This window comes from Zalophus californianus, chromosome 11, assembly GCF_009762305.2.
Source record: "Zalophus californianus isolate mZalCal1 chromosome 11, mZalCal1.pri.v2, whole genome shotgun sequence".
NCBI lineage: Eukaryota > Metazoa > Chordata > Mammalia > Carnivora > Otariidae > Zalophus > Zalophus californianus.
The window spans coordinates 45,834,558-45,850,835 of NC_045605.1; the positions used below are offsets into that span (position 1 = coordinate 45,834,558).

Here is a 16,278-nt window from a genome sequence, read left to right on the forward strand (position 1 = left end):
GCAGAAGTCCCACTGTCCAGCCCAGCTAACCTTGACTTGCAGGTGGAAACTAAGGCTCAGCCAGCAGTAATTACTAATTCCATGAGTAATTGATGGAAGTACTGCTGTCTCACCGATCCCATGTCCACCTCAGTGCCACAGTCTTTCACTGAGTGACTACTGTATAAAAACCATAGAACTAAGGCACTAAGTTGGGGCTTAGTGATGCAGAATTATACAGTGCAGTGGAAAAGCACAGGGCTGGTCTCTCTGAGAGGAAGTGAGCACTGCTCTCCCAAAGAGGGGAAACTGGCATCTCTCCCTATATTGGGAGAGGCACGCACTCTAAAGGACTTTGCCCAGGAATGCCTTCACAGGACATCTTATCCGGGCAGGGACCTGAAGGGACCAGTGTTCCCTCAAGGATTAAGAGGAGGTCTCACCCAGCTGAACCAAGAAGACCCTTTTCTCTTCAGCTCCCTCTATCCATCCCTATGGCAGATGCTATCTCCAAGATTCCTGAGTCTTCCACGTTGTACCAAGTCCCCCCCATGACCATCACCAGGAGAGGAATGGGGTGTTTATAAAGAGTAGGCATCCCTACAACCCCCCTTTTCCCTGTAGGTGTTGCTGCCATCGCAGGAGCCTTCACGGAGCAGATTCTGAGGGACATGGCCTCCTTCCACGAGCGCCCTATCATCTTTGCCCTGAGCAACCCCACCAGCAAGGCCGAGTGCACGGCTGAGAAGTGCTACCGGGTCACTGAGGTCAGCGGGGAGTCCTTCCTTCCCCAGGCTGAGGACATAGTAATATTATGAGTAACCCTATGAGGGTAAAGAAAAATCCCCATCCCTGATGAGAAAACTGAGGTTCAGAAAGATGAAATAACTTGCCCGAGGTCACAGAGCTAATGAGTGGAGCTGGCCCTCAAACCCAGGTCTCGCTCCAAAGCCCAAGCTCTCATCCTCATGTTATACTGCTCAAGGTTCCTCTAGTAACATAGAACTTTGACCAGAACCTGAGGCATTCATAGACTCTAGGTCACCTGCATTCCTGTTGTGTCCTGGGTTAGCCCACTCAGGAGGTGATAGATTAAAAACCTTCACCTTTCAGTGATTTCTTGGCTGCCAGGTAACTCAGTGGGAGCTAAACTTTCCGGTCAAATGAACAAGTGTGCTTTCAGCACCTGCAGTGTGCTCAGCACAATGCTGAGCATGTGGGAGGGAATGAAGAAGGGTTTGACATTTGGGAGATAAAACTAGGCCACCGTTACTGCCTGAAACCCATCTCCAGGCTCCATCTCTGCTTTTCTCCCTGCCTCCAGGGCCGAGGGATCTTTGCTAGTGGAAGTCCCTTTAAGAGTGTGACTCTGGAAGATGGCAAGACCTTCATTCCTGGGCAAGGAAACAATGCCTACGTGTTCCCTGGAGTGGCTCTGGGAGTCATTGCTGGCGGGGTCCGGCACATCCCAGATGAGATCTTCCTCCTGACAGCAGAGGTATCGCTGTCCCTGCTCCCTTGCGTGCATGCTCCCAATCGGGCCTGTCTTCTATACCGGGTCCTACACTGGGCCCCCAAAGATTCCTTCTCTCCTCTCTTCTACCTACTTGCCCCTTAAGGCAGCAGTAGATCCTCAATGCTTGAACCTCAAGCTTCTCTCAAGATCACCTTGAGGCTTAAACTTCTCTCAGAACACACACAACATTTTTTTAAAATTATGTTTGTCACCATACAGTACATCATTAGTTTTTGATGTAGTGTTCCATGATTCATTGTTTGTGTATAACACCCAGTGCTGCATGCAATATGTGCCCTCCTTAATACCAATCACCAGGCTAAACCATCCCCCCACCCCCCTCCCCTCTGAAACCCTCAGTTTGTTTCCCAGAGTCCATAGTCTCTCATGGTTCATCTCTCCCTCTGATTTCCCCCCCTTCATTTTTCCCTTCCTTCTCCTAATGTCCTCCATGCTATTCCTTATGTTCCACAAATAAGTGAAACCGTATGATAATTGACTTTCTCTGCTTGACCTATTGCACTTAGCATTATCTCCTCCACTTCTGTCCATATTGATGCAAATGTTGGGTATTCATCCTTTCTGATGGCTGAGTAATATTCCATCGTATATATGGACCACATCTTCTTTATCCATTCATCTGTTGAAAGGCATCTTGGCTCTTTCCACAGTTTGGCTATTGCGGACATTGCTGCTGTGAACATTGGGGTGCATATGGCCCTTCTTTTCACTACATCTGTATCTTTGGGGTAAATACCCAGGAGTGCAATTCCTGGGTCATAGGGTATCTCTATTTTTAACTTTTTGAGGAACCTCCACACTGTTTTCCAAAGTGGCTGTACCAACTTGCATTCCCACCAACAGTGTAAGAGGGTTCCCCTTTCTCCACAACCTCTCCAACATTTGTTGTTTCTTTCCCTGTCCATTTTTGCCACTCTAACTGGTGTAAGGTGGTATCTCAATGTGTTTTTGATTTGAATTTCCCTGATGGCTAATTATGATGAACATTTTTTCATGTGTCTGTTAGCCATTTGTGTGTCTTCTTTGGAGAAGTGTCAGTTCATGTCTTTCTGCCCATTTTATGACTTATTTGTTTTTTGGGTGTTGAGTTTGAGATGTTCTTTATAGATCTTGGATATCAGCCCTTTGTCTGTAGTGTCATTTCAAGTATCTTCTCCCATTCCGTGGGTTGCCTCTTTGTTTTGTTGACTGTTTCCTTTGCTGTGCAGAAGCTTTTTATCTTGATGAAATCCCAAAAGTTCATTTTTGCTTTTGTTTCCTTTGCCTTTGGAGACTTGTCTTGAAAGAAGTTGCTGTGGCTGATGTTGAAGAGGTTACTGCCTATGTTCTCCTCTAGGATTTTGATGGATTCCTATCTCACATTGAGGTCTTTCATCCATTTTGAGTTTATCTTTGTGTATGGTGTAAGAGAATGGTCGAGTTTCATTCTTCTGTATATAGCTGTCCAATTTTCCCAGCACCATTTATTGAAGAGACTGTCTTTTTTCCATTGGATATTTTTTCCTGATTTGTTGAAGGTTAGTTGACCATAGAGTTGAGGGTCCATATCTGGGCTCTCTATTCTGTTCCATTGGTCTATATGTCTGTTTTTGTGCCAGTACCATGCTGTCTTGGTGATCACTGCCTTGTAATATAGCTTGAAATCAGGCAACGTGATGCCCCCAGCTTTGTTTTTCTTTTTCCACATTTCCTTTGCGGTTCGGGGTCTTTTCTGACTCCATACGGATTTTAGGATTGTTTGTTCCAGGGCTTTGAAAAATGTCATTGGAATTTTGATCGGGATGGCATTGAAGGTATAGATTGCTCTGGGCAGCATAGACATTTTAACAATGTTTATTCTTCTGATCCATGAGCATGGAATATTTTTCTATCTTTTTGTGTTTTCTTCAATTTCTTTTATGAGTATTCTGTTGTTGATCCTTTACCTCTTTGGTTAGGTTTATTCTGAGGTATCTTATGGTTTTTGGTGCTATTATAAATGGAATCGTTTCTCTAATTTCTCTTTCTACAACTGCACTGTTAGTGTATAAGAAAGCAACTGATTTCTGTGCATTGGTCTTCTATCCTGCCACATTACTAAATTGCTGTTATGAGTTCTAGTAGTTTGGGGGTGGAGTCTTTTGGGTTTTCCACATAATGTATCATGTCATCTGCCAAGAGAGAGAGTTTGACATCTTCTTTGCCAATTTGAATACCTTTTATTTCTGTTTTCTGATTGCTGTTGCTAGGACTTCTAGTACTATGTTGAACAATAGTGGCAAGAGTGGGCATCCTTGTTGTGTTCCTGATCTTAAGGGAAAGGCTCTCAGCTTTTCCCCGTTGACGATGATATTTGCTGTGGGTTTTTCATAGATGGATTTTATGAACTTGAGGAATGTTCCTTCTATCCCTATATTCTCAAGAGTTGTAATCAGGAAAGGATGTTTCCTGCCTTGTTTTGTCAAATGCTTTTTCTGCATCAATTGAGAGGACCATTATGGTTCTTCTCTCTCCTCTTATTAATATGTTGTATCACATTGATTGATTTGCGAATGTTGAACCACCCTTGCATCCCGGGGATAAATCCCACTTGGTCATGGTGGATGATCCTTTTAATGTATTGTTGGATCCTATTAGCTAGGATTTTGTTGAGAATTTTGGAATCCATATTCATCAGGGATATCAGTCTGAAATTCTCCTTTTTGATGGGGTCTTTGCCTGGTTTGGGGATTAAGGTAATGCTGGCCTCATAGAATGAGTCTGGTAGCTTTCCTTCTGTTTCTATTTTTTGAAACAGCTTCAGGAGAATAGGTATTTCTTCTTTGAATGTTTGTGGTGGAATTCCCCAGGGATTTCATCAGGCCCTGGACTCTCGTTTTTTGGGAGGTGTTTGATCACTGCTTCAATCTCGTTACTGGTTATTGGTCTATTTAGGTTGTCAATTTCTTCCTGTTTCAGTCTTGGTAGTTTATAGATTTCCAGGAAGGCATCCATTTCTTCCAGGTTGCTTAATTTATTGGCATAGTGTTGTTGATAATAATTTCTAATAATTATTTCTCTTTCCTTGGTGTTAGTTGTGATCTCTCCCCTTTCATTCATAATTTTATTAATTTGGGTCCTTTCTCATTTCTTTTGGATATGTCTGGCCAGTGGTTTATCGATCTTATTAATTCTTTCAAAGAACCAGCTTCTCGTTTCGTTGATCTGATCTACTGTGTTTCTGGTTTCTAATTCATTGATCTCTGCTCTAATCTTAATTATTTCTCTTCTAATGCATGGCTTAGGCATCATTTGTTGCTTTTTCTCTAGTTCTTTAAGGTGTAAAATTAGTTGGTGAATTCGAGATTTTTCTGTTTTTTGAATGAGGCTTGGATGGCTATATATTTCCCCCTTAGGATCACCTTTGCACTGTCCCATAGGTTTTGGACCGATGTGTTTACATTCTCGTTGGTTTCCATGAATTGTTTAAGTTCTTCTTTGATTTCCGGAACATTCTGGAGCAGAGTGGTCTTTAGCTTCCAAGTATTTGAATTTCTGCCAAATTTTTTCTTGTGACTGAGTTCCAGTTTTAAAGCATTATGGTCTGAGAATATGAGGGGAATTAATTTCAATCTTTTGGTATCGGTTGAGACCTGATTTGTGACCCAGTATGTGGTCTATTCTGAAGAAAGTTCTATGTGCACTCAAGAAGAATGAATATTCTATTGTTTGGGGGTGGAATGTTCTGTATATATCTATGAGGTCCATCTGGTCCAGTGTGTCATTCAAAGCTCTTGTTTCTTTGTTGATTTTCTGCTTAGATGATCTGTCTATTGCTGAGAGTGGAGTATTGAGGTCTCCTACTATTAACATTATTATCAATATGACTCTTTATTTTGGTTAAACAGTTGGCTTATGTAGTTGGCTGCTCCCGTGTTGGGGGCATAGATATTTACAACTGTTAGATCTTCTTGTTGGATAGAGCCTTTAAGAATGATATAGTGTCCTTCTGTGTCTCTACAGTCTTTAGCTTAAAATCCAATTTGTCTGATAAAAGAATTGCTACCCCAACTTTCTTTTGAGGTCCGTTGGCATGGAAGATGGACCTCATCCCTTCACTTTCAATCTGGACGTATCTTTAAATGAGCTTCTTGTAGATAACAGCATATGGATGGGTCCTGTCTTTTTATCCAATCTGCAACCCTGTGCCATTTTATGGGAGCATTTAGGCCGTTCACATTGAGAGTGATTATTGAAAGATATGAATTTATTGTCATCATGTTGCCTGTGAAGACGTTGTTTTTATAGATCATCTCTGTAAATTTCTGTTCTATATCCCTCTTGGGGTCTTTCTTCTTTTATAGAACCCCCCCCCTTAATACTTCTTGCAGGGCCAGCTTGGTGGTCACATATTCTTTCAGTTTCTTCTGGTCTTGGAAACTCTGCGTCTCTCCATCCATTCCAAAATAGAGCCTTGCCAGATAAAGTATTCTTGGCTGCATGTTCTTCTCATTTAGTACCCTGAATATGTCTTGCCAGGCCTTTCTGGCTTGCCAGGTCTCTGTGGATAGGTCTGATGTTATTCTGATGTTCCTCCCTTTGTACATAAGGAATCTCTTCCCTCTAACTGCCCTTAAGATGGCCTCCTTGATTCTGATTTGCAAGTTTTACTATTATATGCCGGGGCATTGGCCTGTTTTCCTTGATCTTGGGAGGGGTCCTCTCTGCCTCTAGGACATGAATGTTTGTTTCATTCCCCAGATTAGGGAAGTTCTCAGCTACGATTTGCTCAAATATATCTCCTAGTCCTCTCTGTCTCTCCACCCCCTCCAGGATTCCAATAATTCTGACATTGGAACACTTCATGGTGTCACTTATTTCTCTGATTCCATTTTCATGGATTCTGAGTTGTTTTTCCCTGCCCTCCTCTTTTCCCTTTTTATCTGTTAAATGGTCTTCCAGGTCACTAATTCGTTCTTCTGCCTCACTTACCCTAGCTGTTAGATTATCTAGATTGGATTGGATCTCATTGATAGCATTTTTAAGTTCTGCCAATTCAGCTTTCATTTCTGCCCTTAGAGACTCTATGTTGCATTAATTGATTTCTCCATTCTAGCTATTGTCTTCACAATTGCTACCCTGAATTCCATCTCTGACATCTTGGTTATATCTGAATCCATTTGTAAATCTGTGGCATAAGTCATAGTCTCTGAGTCTTTCCTATTTGGGGGGTTCCTCCTCCTAGTCATTCTGTTGATGGGTGGTTGAGGGAATGTACAGAGTCCAAATTATTGACCACAACCCTAGCAAGATGCACCTGTTTTCTAAGGACCTTAGGGTTGCTGGCCTCTTGTTTTCCCAGCTTGTCTTCTGGGGGAGGAGCCTGCCTCGCTGTTACTCAGGCAACCCTGTTTGGGCAGAGTTGCCCTGCCCTCCCTGTGGTGGGGGATGGTCTCAGTGGAAACCGGTTTTTTGGGGCTTTTGTTCTCTGGCGGCTTTCCCTAGAGGCTTTCCATGTCTCTTCCATGAGTCAGAGCAGAAGAGACCATTTCCAACCCTCTGCCTCAGAGCAGAAGAGACTGTTTCCAACCCTCTGCCTCTGCCCCCTCCCATCGACCTAGCCAATGTTCTTTTTACAGTCTAGAACTCATGCTCCCTCCCGCAGTCTGTTCTTCAGTGAGCTCTCCAGGCACACTATCTCCCGTATCTCTCTGTGCTGCTATAAACTACAGCATCCTGGGTGGTGTGCCCCTCAACAGCGCTCCCAGTCCTCGTCTCCTGGTCAGGGCTCGTCTCTGCCCTTTGTGCTTCTAGAACCACCAGCCGCCCCCAGTTCGCATGCATGGCCCTGCCGCTCCGGGTTTCCATTGGGGGGCTGCCCTAAAGTCTTTTCCCCGCCTCCAGTCTGCGAGTCTGTGCCCCGTCCCCAGCAGGGGAGGCTATCACTCACTGGCAGTGTAGGATCCCCACAGCCAGGCTTCCTCCCGCTGCCATTTATCCTCCTATATCTGGTCGCGGAATCACGGATCCCTGCTTTGTACCTCGAAACCAACCATGTGCGATATTCTGTTTGTAGAGATCCAGATCTATCTTCTTACATCTCAGGCTGATTTCATGGGTGTTCAGAGTGGTCTGGTAGATATCCAGCTCAATTCAGGGGACCAGTTGAAAGTGTCCCCTACTCCTCTGCCATCTTTTCTCCTCCACACACAACATTTTTAAGGGAAGATAATGAAGAGTCAATGGGAGGAGGTATTGGCAGGAGGCACTGGCAGTGAGGGGACATACTTCAGGCTGCTTCTTGCCTCCCAGCAGTGCTCACATACATGCCTGAAACAGAGGCAAGGCCACCAGAGCCATCTGAAACAAGGCTCATGGACCATGACCAGCAATGGATTCTTCCGACCACTGATCTTGGCCACTTTACCAGGGTAACCTGTTGCAGAATAAGCTCCACTAGGGCAGCTTTCTGTAAGGAAGGGATAAGCTGCAAGCCTGGTTTGCCTACTCTGAGGACCCGGATCTTGAACACAGATACAGGGGTGCCCCTGCTCCAGCTCTCTTCCTAGGAGCACTCTCAAAATGAGTCTTCACTGGACATGATGAAAACAATGAAAGAATTCGTTAAGAATGACAGCCTACATTCCTAATAACGACTGCTAGTACTAACAGCTACAGTGGCTTACATCTACCACGTGTTTACTAAATACCAGCACTTCACATTTATCTTCACTCTGAGGAAACCATAGAAATGTCTCTTTAGGAAGGTTAAACTAATCAAAACTATAAACAAATACTAAATATATTTATCCCCAATAAGCTCCAAAGGCTCTACTGTGATTTCTGACACGATTGCATTTCCCCCTTGCCATGGCACTGGTGAGCGCCCCAGACCAGCAAGACATGGGAAGGGCTTCTACATAGCCCCAGCAGGCTCCTCTTCTATGAGTCCCACAAGGAACTATCTCATGTTCTAGGTTCCTTCTTACTAAATCTTAGTCTTTGAGCACTGACTCCACAAGAATATGCAAGTAGTGTCTCCTAAAGGTTTGTCAGCCTCCCCCATTGCACACTGGCTATGGCTTTGTGCCATGGGCCTCTGTCCATCTTGTGTGACTCTTCTGTGTATTTCTTCTTATTGCTCTCTCAGTGGTGGTGGTGTCCCGTGGCTGTGGGTGGAGCTGTTTGAATCCCCCCCCCCCATTGGATGGGAAGAGTCATTTCCTGCTTGAAATTAGCCTGAAAGCAAACTCCCCTGTTGCACAGAAGAAGGTTGCTAGAGCCTTCCTCTGTAACCCCAAGAGGCATCTAGACCCCCACCTCCTAGTGACTGGGACAGATCAGCTCCATCATTTCATGAACAGTGTCCATCAACTACACAGGAACCTCTCCTCAATCCACCTATTAATCTCTTGCTGCAATTGGGACAAGATCCCTCCCTTCTAGGAGCTGACAGTTTGGTCTTTAAAGGGCTGGCAAGTTATATTTCTGAAAGGGGTACTTTTAAGTTAAGACAATTTAAGTTGAATCTGATTTTCCTATGGAAAAAATTACTATAACTTTTAGGAGATTTATATATCTCATTCCACCTGACAACTCTGTAAAATATAGTGATTATTCCTATGTGATACCCAAGGAAAGTGAGGCACAGAGAGTCTAAGTTACATGCCCAAGGTCACTGGGTTTGTGACCAGTGACAGCACCAGGATGGCCCCCGATGATTTACTCCAAGCTGCAGCAGAGCATTACCAGTGCCCAACATCTGAGAAGTGACCACCATACATGATACATCTCTTCACTCTGCAGGATAACTCTTCCAGATGCAGATCTAGCCATGGAAATCCTGCTTCCCTCTGATCCCATCTTCTGTACCTATCCCCCCAAAAAATCCTTGAAAACCCAGTCCATGTCTCTGCTCATTTCAGACATTTGAATGGCTCCTCAGTGCTTACAGGATAAAGCCCAAACTCCTTCACATGGTTTCCATATAAGGCATGTCATCACCAGGCCCTCCTTTCCTCTCCAGCCTTTAGCCTCCCCCTCCCATTGACCTAGCCAATGTTCTTTTTACAGTCTAGAACTCATGCTCCCTCCTGCTTATTCTCTCCAAGAAATTGCATGTGATGTTGCCTCTCCCTTTTCAAGTAATTCATACTTTGTCCTGCAGGTCTTAGCTGCTGTCACATCTCCCGGGAAGATTTCCTGTACATGGCAGACCAGGCCCTGCCTTATTCTATGCCTACGTGCCCCCTCTGCTTGCACTCACTTCTATGTTATAATTGTTGTACCTATTTGTTAATTGTCCACTGACTCCAGACTACAGGAGGAAAAAGGCTTCTCTGCCATGGATCCTCAGCAACTAGCACAGAGCCTGGCATATCATAGAGCTCAGTTAATGTTGGAATGAATAGATGGAAAGGAGAGATAGGAGCATGAAAATGAGATGGAAGAGGAGGAGGCCCACATCCATAAAGTCAGCCAAACTCTGAGGCAAGACCAACTCCTTTGGTTCATCCATTCTGGGACACAGTTCTCAGAGAGCACCATGGCTTTTCCCAAATTTAAAGATCGGGTGGGAGTGGATTCAGAGCCAGCACAGAACAGAAGCTGTTCCACAAGGCTGGCTGAGCACCAGCACCTGAGGCTGGAGGATGAGGCTTGAGGGGGAGAGCTGGGCCTCAGACCAGCTCTGAACCACGGAAGGAAGCTGTGGGAGGGGCTGTTCCCAGGATGCTGTGCCTAGGGCATTCATTCAGATAAAGCCTAAGGCCCCTTTATGGTGTCACTCACTGCAGAAGAAGCCTTTGCTCAGGACTGGAAGGGAGAGCTCAAGGAGCTCTGAATACAGAGAGACAAGATGACCTAGGTAGGCACCCAGGATGTGGGAGAGGCTGGAACTCAGGAAGGGAGGGTCTCAGGGATCTCTGTGCAGTAGGCTGGACCAGCCAGAGAGTCTGCTTTACAAGCCACAAGTTTATTCACCTTGGTCTTAGTGATTCTCCTTTAGAATTTAGGGTCTTGTATAGTTTAAACTCTCAGCCAATCTCACAGTACAGAAAAGGATGTGTCTTTGCTTAAAAGCCCAAGCACTGGGGCACCTGCATGGCTCAGTTGGTTAAGTGTCCGACTCTTGATTTCAGCTCAGGTCATGATCTCAGGGTCGTGAGATGTAGCCCCACATCGGGCTCCATTTTCTCTCTCTCCCTCTCCCTTTGCCCTTCACCCACTCTCTAAAATAAATAAATAAATCTTTAAAAAATAATAAAAGCCCAAGTATTAAGCTGCCCTGGGACCATGAGAGGGCAGAGACTACAACAGGAACTGCAATGGTTGGCCACCTATGAGGGGCGAGGTGAATCTCTGGAATAATGGTTTGGGCTTGTTCTGGGAAGGCAGAAACTCAGCTTATTCCTCTCGGTTCTCTCTCCCCAGCAAATTGCCCAAGAGGTCTCTGAGCAGCATTTGTCCCAGGGGAGACTGTACCCACCACTCAGCACCATCCGAGATGTGTCTCTGAGAATCGCCATCAAAGTAAGGAGCATCCTACCCCCAGTAATATGGCTAGTGAGGCTCAACGACTTCCTCTCTCTGTGAGTTTAGGAGAGCTAAGGGGATGGCAGCTGTGGAGACATCCTAAGCTCCCATCCAGAGGCTGGATGAGAAACCCCTGCCTGCAGCTCGAGCCCCACCCCCAACACCCCCTCAGGCCAGTTCTGGGAAAGCTCCTGGATTTCCCCTCAAACACCAGGCAAAAAGGTCAACAAAGTCCATAGTCTTGTAGACCAGAATGTGGGTGGAATTTTTAAAAACTGAATCATAAGTGCCTATTTATACAGAAAGGTCAATTTTCATAGCATCATGAAAAGAGCTCTGGCTATCAGGTCCCAGCTCTGCCAATTACTTCACTTTCCCGAGCCTCAGTTTCCTCCTTTTCCAAAGGGGATGGTAATTCCTCTCTCCCAGAGTTCTGAAGGTTAAAGAGGACAGTGAGAAAGCTCTACACTCAGTGTAGGGAAAATGCTCATTCCTCCCCTTTTTCTCAGAAAGGCTGGGCCACAGGATGATCATGTTCATGGAATATTCCAAGGAAAAATGTCTTCCTAGAGACTTTGCAGAGATGATGGGTTTTCAGAGAATCAGAACACAATGCAATAAAGACTGGCCCAACATTGATAACTGTTGAATATAGATAACTGTTGCATTAGGGTTTATTATACTATCATTTTTATTAGTATATATATTTTACATTTTCTATAAGTTTTAAAAATAATTTCAGAAGATGCATTGCACAACAGTATGTGCTCCGCATGAGTTGTCCATTGTAGGCTCCAGAATCAGCCCTCAAGACTAACAGTCCAGCTCATAGTCCCAGCTCCACCCTATTGAGATATTGAGATTAATGCTCTTCCGAAACCATATCTAATACCCAGAGAACAATGTCCAGGCTCTTCTCCCAATTCCAACCACATTTAGTGGGGGAAAAATATCAGGTACTAGAAACCTGATTTTGCCTGTTACCTAATTTTATCCTCACACTACTCCAGAGAAAGGTCTCATTATTCCCACTTTACATATGAGGAAACTGAGGCTCAACAAGGATAATGTCACTGCTGAGGACCCACAGGCATTTGGAAGCAGAGGCAGACTTGAGTCTGAGGCCTCTCGATCCCCCCCTAGTATTTATTCCACCACGTCGCAGCTTCCTACCCAGGCGAAAGCTCAAAATCCCTCCTATCGAGTGGCTTCAGGGACAACAGTTCATGGTTCCGCAGGGGCTATTACCCTCCCACAGGCTCCCAAGCAACCTTTAGGCAACTTTTAGGCAGATTCCTCTTTAGTTCCAGTTCCTCAGCCAATATGTTTTTCCCTAGGTCCTCGACTTCGCGTACAAACACAACCTGGCCTCCTACTACCCAGAGCCCAAGGACAAAGAGGCTTTTGTAAGATCCCTGGTCTACACTCCAGACTATGACTCCTTTACACTGGACAGCTATACTTGGCCCAAGGAAGCCATGAATGTTCAAACAGTGTGATGCAGTCTCAGAGGCTGCTGTGAGGCTGGAACATGCCCAGAGTAACACTGACAATATAAATGGGTTCTAAAATGGCTATCTTTGTCACTGTGTTTTTCCTTTGAACTTTCTAGTGTGAGGGGAGATACCCAGGCACACAGTGAATGAGAGCCTTGTCCCTGAGGCCCTGAGAATTCACTTTTCTATAACCCTGACTTCCTCCCCAAGAATTTCTTCATCTAATTGCCAACAATTAGCTAGATCTTGTGGGAAATCTAGAATCCTTCCTAGAACTCTGCCTTTACAGAGCTCAGAGTCTAGTGAAGGAGATATGGACACAATTCATTGTTCCACAAGGGACAAAGTGGTTAAGTCCATGAAAGAAGAGCAGATAAAGGTCAAGGGTAACCAGAGAAGGGAGCAGATACTTCCTATGAAAAATAAGAGAAGGCTTCAGGGGGAGAAATGTGTACAGAGTCCCAAGAGTAAAGGATGGGTAGGAGGCATATTAACACATTTTTACCATCCTACCTCTTTCTCCCTCCTACAATTCATTATTTATTTAGATGGTTAAGCTCTTGTACTAGCTGGTGAATGGTGAACACTGAAATTATTTCTCCTGCAGAACTATATTCCCAGACAGTATGAATATATGGTTAAACTAGCATTAATACAGGTCATCATCTTATCAATTACATAATAAAACAAAGTATCAGGTATCCAAATACAAAGTTGCACAGTTCAAAAAGCATATAAAATATTAGATGCCTACTCACTTCATTAGTAGAAACCTACTTCTCTTGATTGGGAAGACAAGAAAAAATATGCTTCAAAGAAAAATAGTTAATAAACTTCCAATAGACATGGTGAAGAATTTCAAGATTTCAGAAATTTTATAAATAAGAAATGTTTGGGCTATAAAGCATCTCTGCCTTAAAAAGAATTTTTTTTTTTGCTAAATAAAAGACCTATTCTATACATCCTGCACAAGACAAAGGCAACATTTTACTAGAGATATTTCATAGCCTCCTCCCACTCTGTCTTCAGGCCCTCCCCCTCTAAGTTGCACCCCAAGTGTAAACATTAAAGTAACTGTAAGACTTTTTTGTCTGAAAACATCACCCATGTGTTTCTGTACAATGTGTATTTTACATGAACTTTTAACCACAGATTTGTGATTTTTCAAAATGGAGGTTTTCCTCACAGCACAAAATGAGCTTAATAGAAAGACATTAAATAATCCCCTAAGTCTTGGTAAGAATCCAATAAAAATCAATTTTTGCTAAAACCTGATGTATACTGGTGCTCATGTGGGATGGTAAACATGAAGGAACAAATAACCACATAGGCCCTACTTGCAATGTTTGAAAGGACTAAAGGAATAAACCACATATGGTTTACAGTGCTGTTCATAATTTCTAGGATTTTAATTATATATGATACTAAAAATATACAAGTATTGTGCTGGATATTTTGGCACCTAATCTCTCAATTCTTACATATTTTTTCTGGCATGGGAATAGTATGAAGCCAAACATAGAGGCTACAATTCTGTCAAGCTTGTGGCTTTTTCATGATTCCTATGGAAGCTTCATTAGACTTGTCATTCATTAAGCCTACATGTTGGCTAATATGTATGATAATTAAGTCCTGTCTCAAGTTCCATTTCCAAGGCAATAACATCAGGGAGCCAAGTTTTATTGAATGCAACAGTTGTTTCTACGACCACTGGAGTCTTTGTAGCATAGCCGCATTTTAGAATGATATTTCTCCAAATACAAAAGTTGCTTGCTGTTAAAAGCTCCACGCTGCTTTTGTCTTATAAACTGTACTGCATCTTCATTTTTCATTCCACCTTCAATTAGTGCTAGGGCAACAAGCACTGGAGTTCTCCCAAGACCTGCAACACAATGAACAGCAATACAACAACCAGGTTCTTCACGAAATTTAATGTTTACAAGAGTTAACCAGTCATCGACAATCTGGTTAGATGGTGATGACCCATCATCAAAAGGCCAATCCAGAACCTAGATGCCTTCTTTCTCCACAAGAGCAGTGTCATAGGTGGCTTCACATACTCTTACTATTGTAGTAACTCCGTATTTCTTAAGTTCTTCTATAAATTTGTTTAAGGTTGCACTTGTTGGACTGTGTGTAATAAGAAATCTCATGTTCCTGTATGTGATTTCCACAGGGGCTGGCCGGTTCATTGGAGCCATGTTAATTTAGTTGAAACAATACAGTTACGAAAAAGTGTTTTAAATATTTGAATACAGAAATGATGTTAAGAAACAAGTATACTCCAATGTACTCCACTGGAAATTCTCAATGCTTTGAAAATGTAATTGAGAATAACAGGAAATGAAATGAACCTCAGTTCAGTAATACTGAGTCAATGGAAAGGAAGTGCACCCAGGTTTACCCCATCCAGGTCCGAATTCTTGTAAAATTCTCCGATGATTTCAACTCTACACTTGTGTGTCCAGGATAACCGATCTTACCGGGGCTTCCCAGTAGAGTAGCAATGAACCTCCACAGTTCATTTGTCCTCATAAAGGTCGTGCTGTTCCTGGCAGTAATCTCTGGGGCCCTTCAGAAACTCCATAAATGCGTGGCCAAGAACACCACAGAAAGGAGCTTGTTTACTCATTAAAGACTGTGGCCTAATCATATAACCAGTCCCCCGGCGGTGACACAGACGGCAGCGGTGGCCTCGGCTGCGGGGCAGGGAGCTGCAGTGGTGGCCCCGGAGCAGCAGTGACCGGACACCAGGCTCTACTGTGCTCCAGCCTCAAAGAAGCCAATCCGCGCGCTGAGGTGTTCTTGCGTCACAAGCCCTCCCTTTCACAGCTGGCATGACGTGGGCTCCTCTCCACCAATCGCGACGGGGCGCACCGAGAAGCCATGAGCAAGAGACCCAGCAATGGCACGCAGACATCACTACTGTGGATGGTGGAGGAAGGAAGGAGTAGTGGAGACTGAGACACCGAAGTGGACTACGACGGGAGGGGAAGGTATTGGAGGAAGAATCCCAACCATTCCCATCCATTGGCTCTGACCAATCTTTTTCCAGCAGTTTCATGTTGTAGCTGTCTCTTGGGAACAACACATTCCTAGACTTTTTCTTTAACCCAGTCTGATAATATTGGTCTTTTAACTGAAGATCTTAGTTAATTTACATTATTTTATTATTTTATATTATGTTAATTATTGCTATATTTGCTTTCATTTTATTTCTTTATATTTTATTTATTTCTTAATATCTTTTTTATCCTTTCTTGATTTCTTTTGGATTATGGTTTTTCTCTAAATCTATATCCTAAATCCTCTACAGTGCTGGAATGCTGTGACTGTGATTTAAACTTCTTAGCAATTATGACAGATTAGACACTGTTCTAAATCTAACTGGCTTTACATAAATTCATTTGGTACAACCATATGAATTAGATACTAGTATTATTTCTATAGCTCTGATTTTAAAAAAAAATAAATAAATCTAGGCACAGAAAAGTTATTTGCCCAAAGTTACACAACGAGTAAATGTCAGAGCTGAGATTTAAATCGTGAAATTCTGGCTCTGGAGTCTACCTCTCTAATATATATATGTCCTATCATATACCGTTTTACTCTTTTACTACTTAAATAGATTAGAAATAGTCAAACATTCAAAATACTTTCCCATGTCTTAAAGGAACTTAACATGCTTTATAAATTAACATGGTCAGCATTGTTTTAACACCACATATTACACTGTTTATAAAAATCAGTCTTTGTTTAAATTTACCCAATACG

General features: G+C 43.3%; 1 protein-coding gene and 1 pseudogene across 6 annotated transcripts in view; one reads left to right on the forward strand and one right to left on the reverse strand.

Annotated features, from left to right (window-relative positions):
* The window catches only part of ME3 (malic enzyme 3), a 216,541-nt gene extending 203,958 nt beyond the window's left edge, over window positions 1–12,583 (forward strand). For 5 of the 6 annotated variants that reach the window (XM_027580268.2, XM_027580263.1, XM_027580265.1 and 2 more), the window contains 4 exons: window positions 604–746; window positions 1,304–1,477; window positions 10,907–11,005; window positions 12,346–12,583. In XM_027580268.2, the coding sequence (XP_027436069.1) occupies window positions 604–746; window positions 1,304–1,477; window positions 10,907–11,005; window positions 12,346–12,507 (578 nt within the window). In that variant the 3' untranslated portion in view covers window positions 12,508–12,583. The remainder of the gene's footprint in view (window positions 1–603; window positions 747–1,303; window positions 1,478–10,906; window positions 11,006–12,345) is intronic. The other variant, XM_027580266.1, reaches the window with a different exon arrangement.
* A 146-nt stretch (window positions 12,584–12,729) lies between these two features.
* Window positions 12,730–15,610, reverse strand: LOC113914761 (annotated as a pseudogene).
* Window positions 15,611–16,278: the final 668 nt, after the last annotated feature.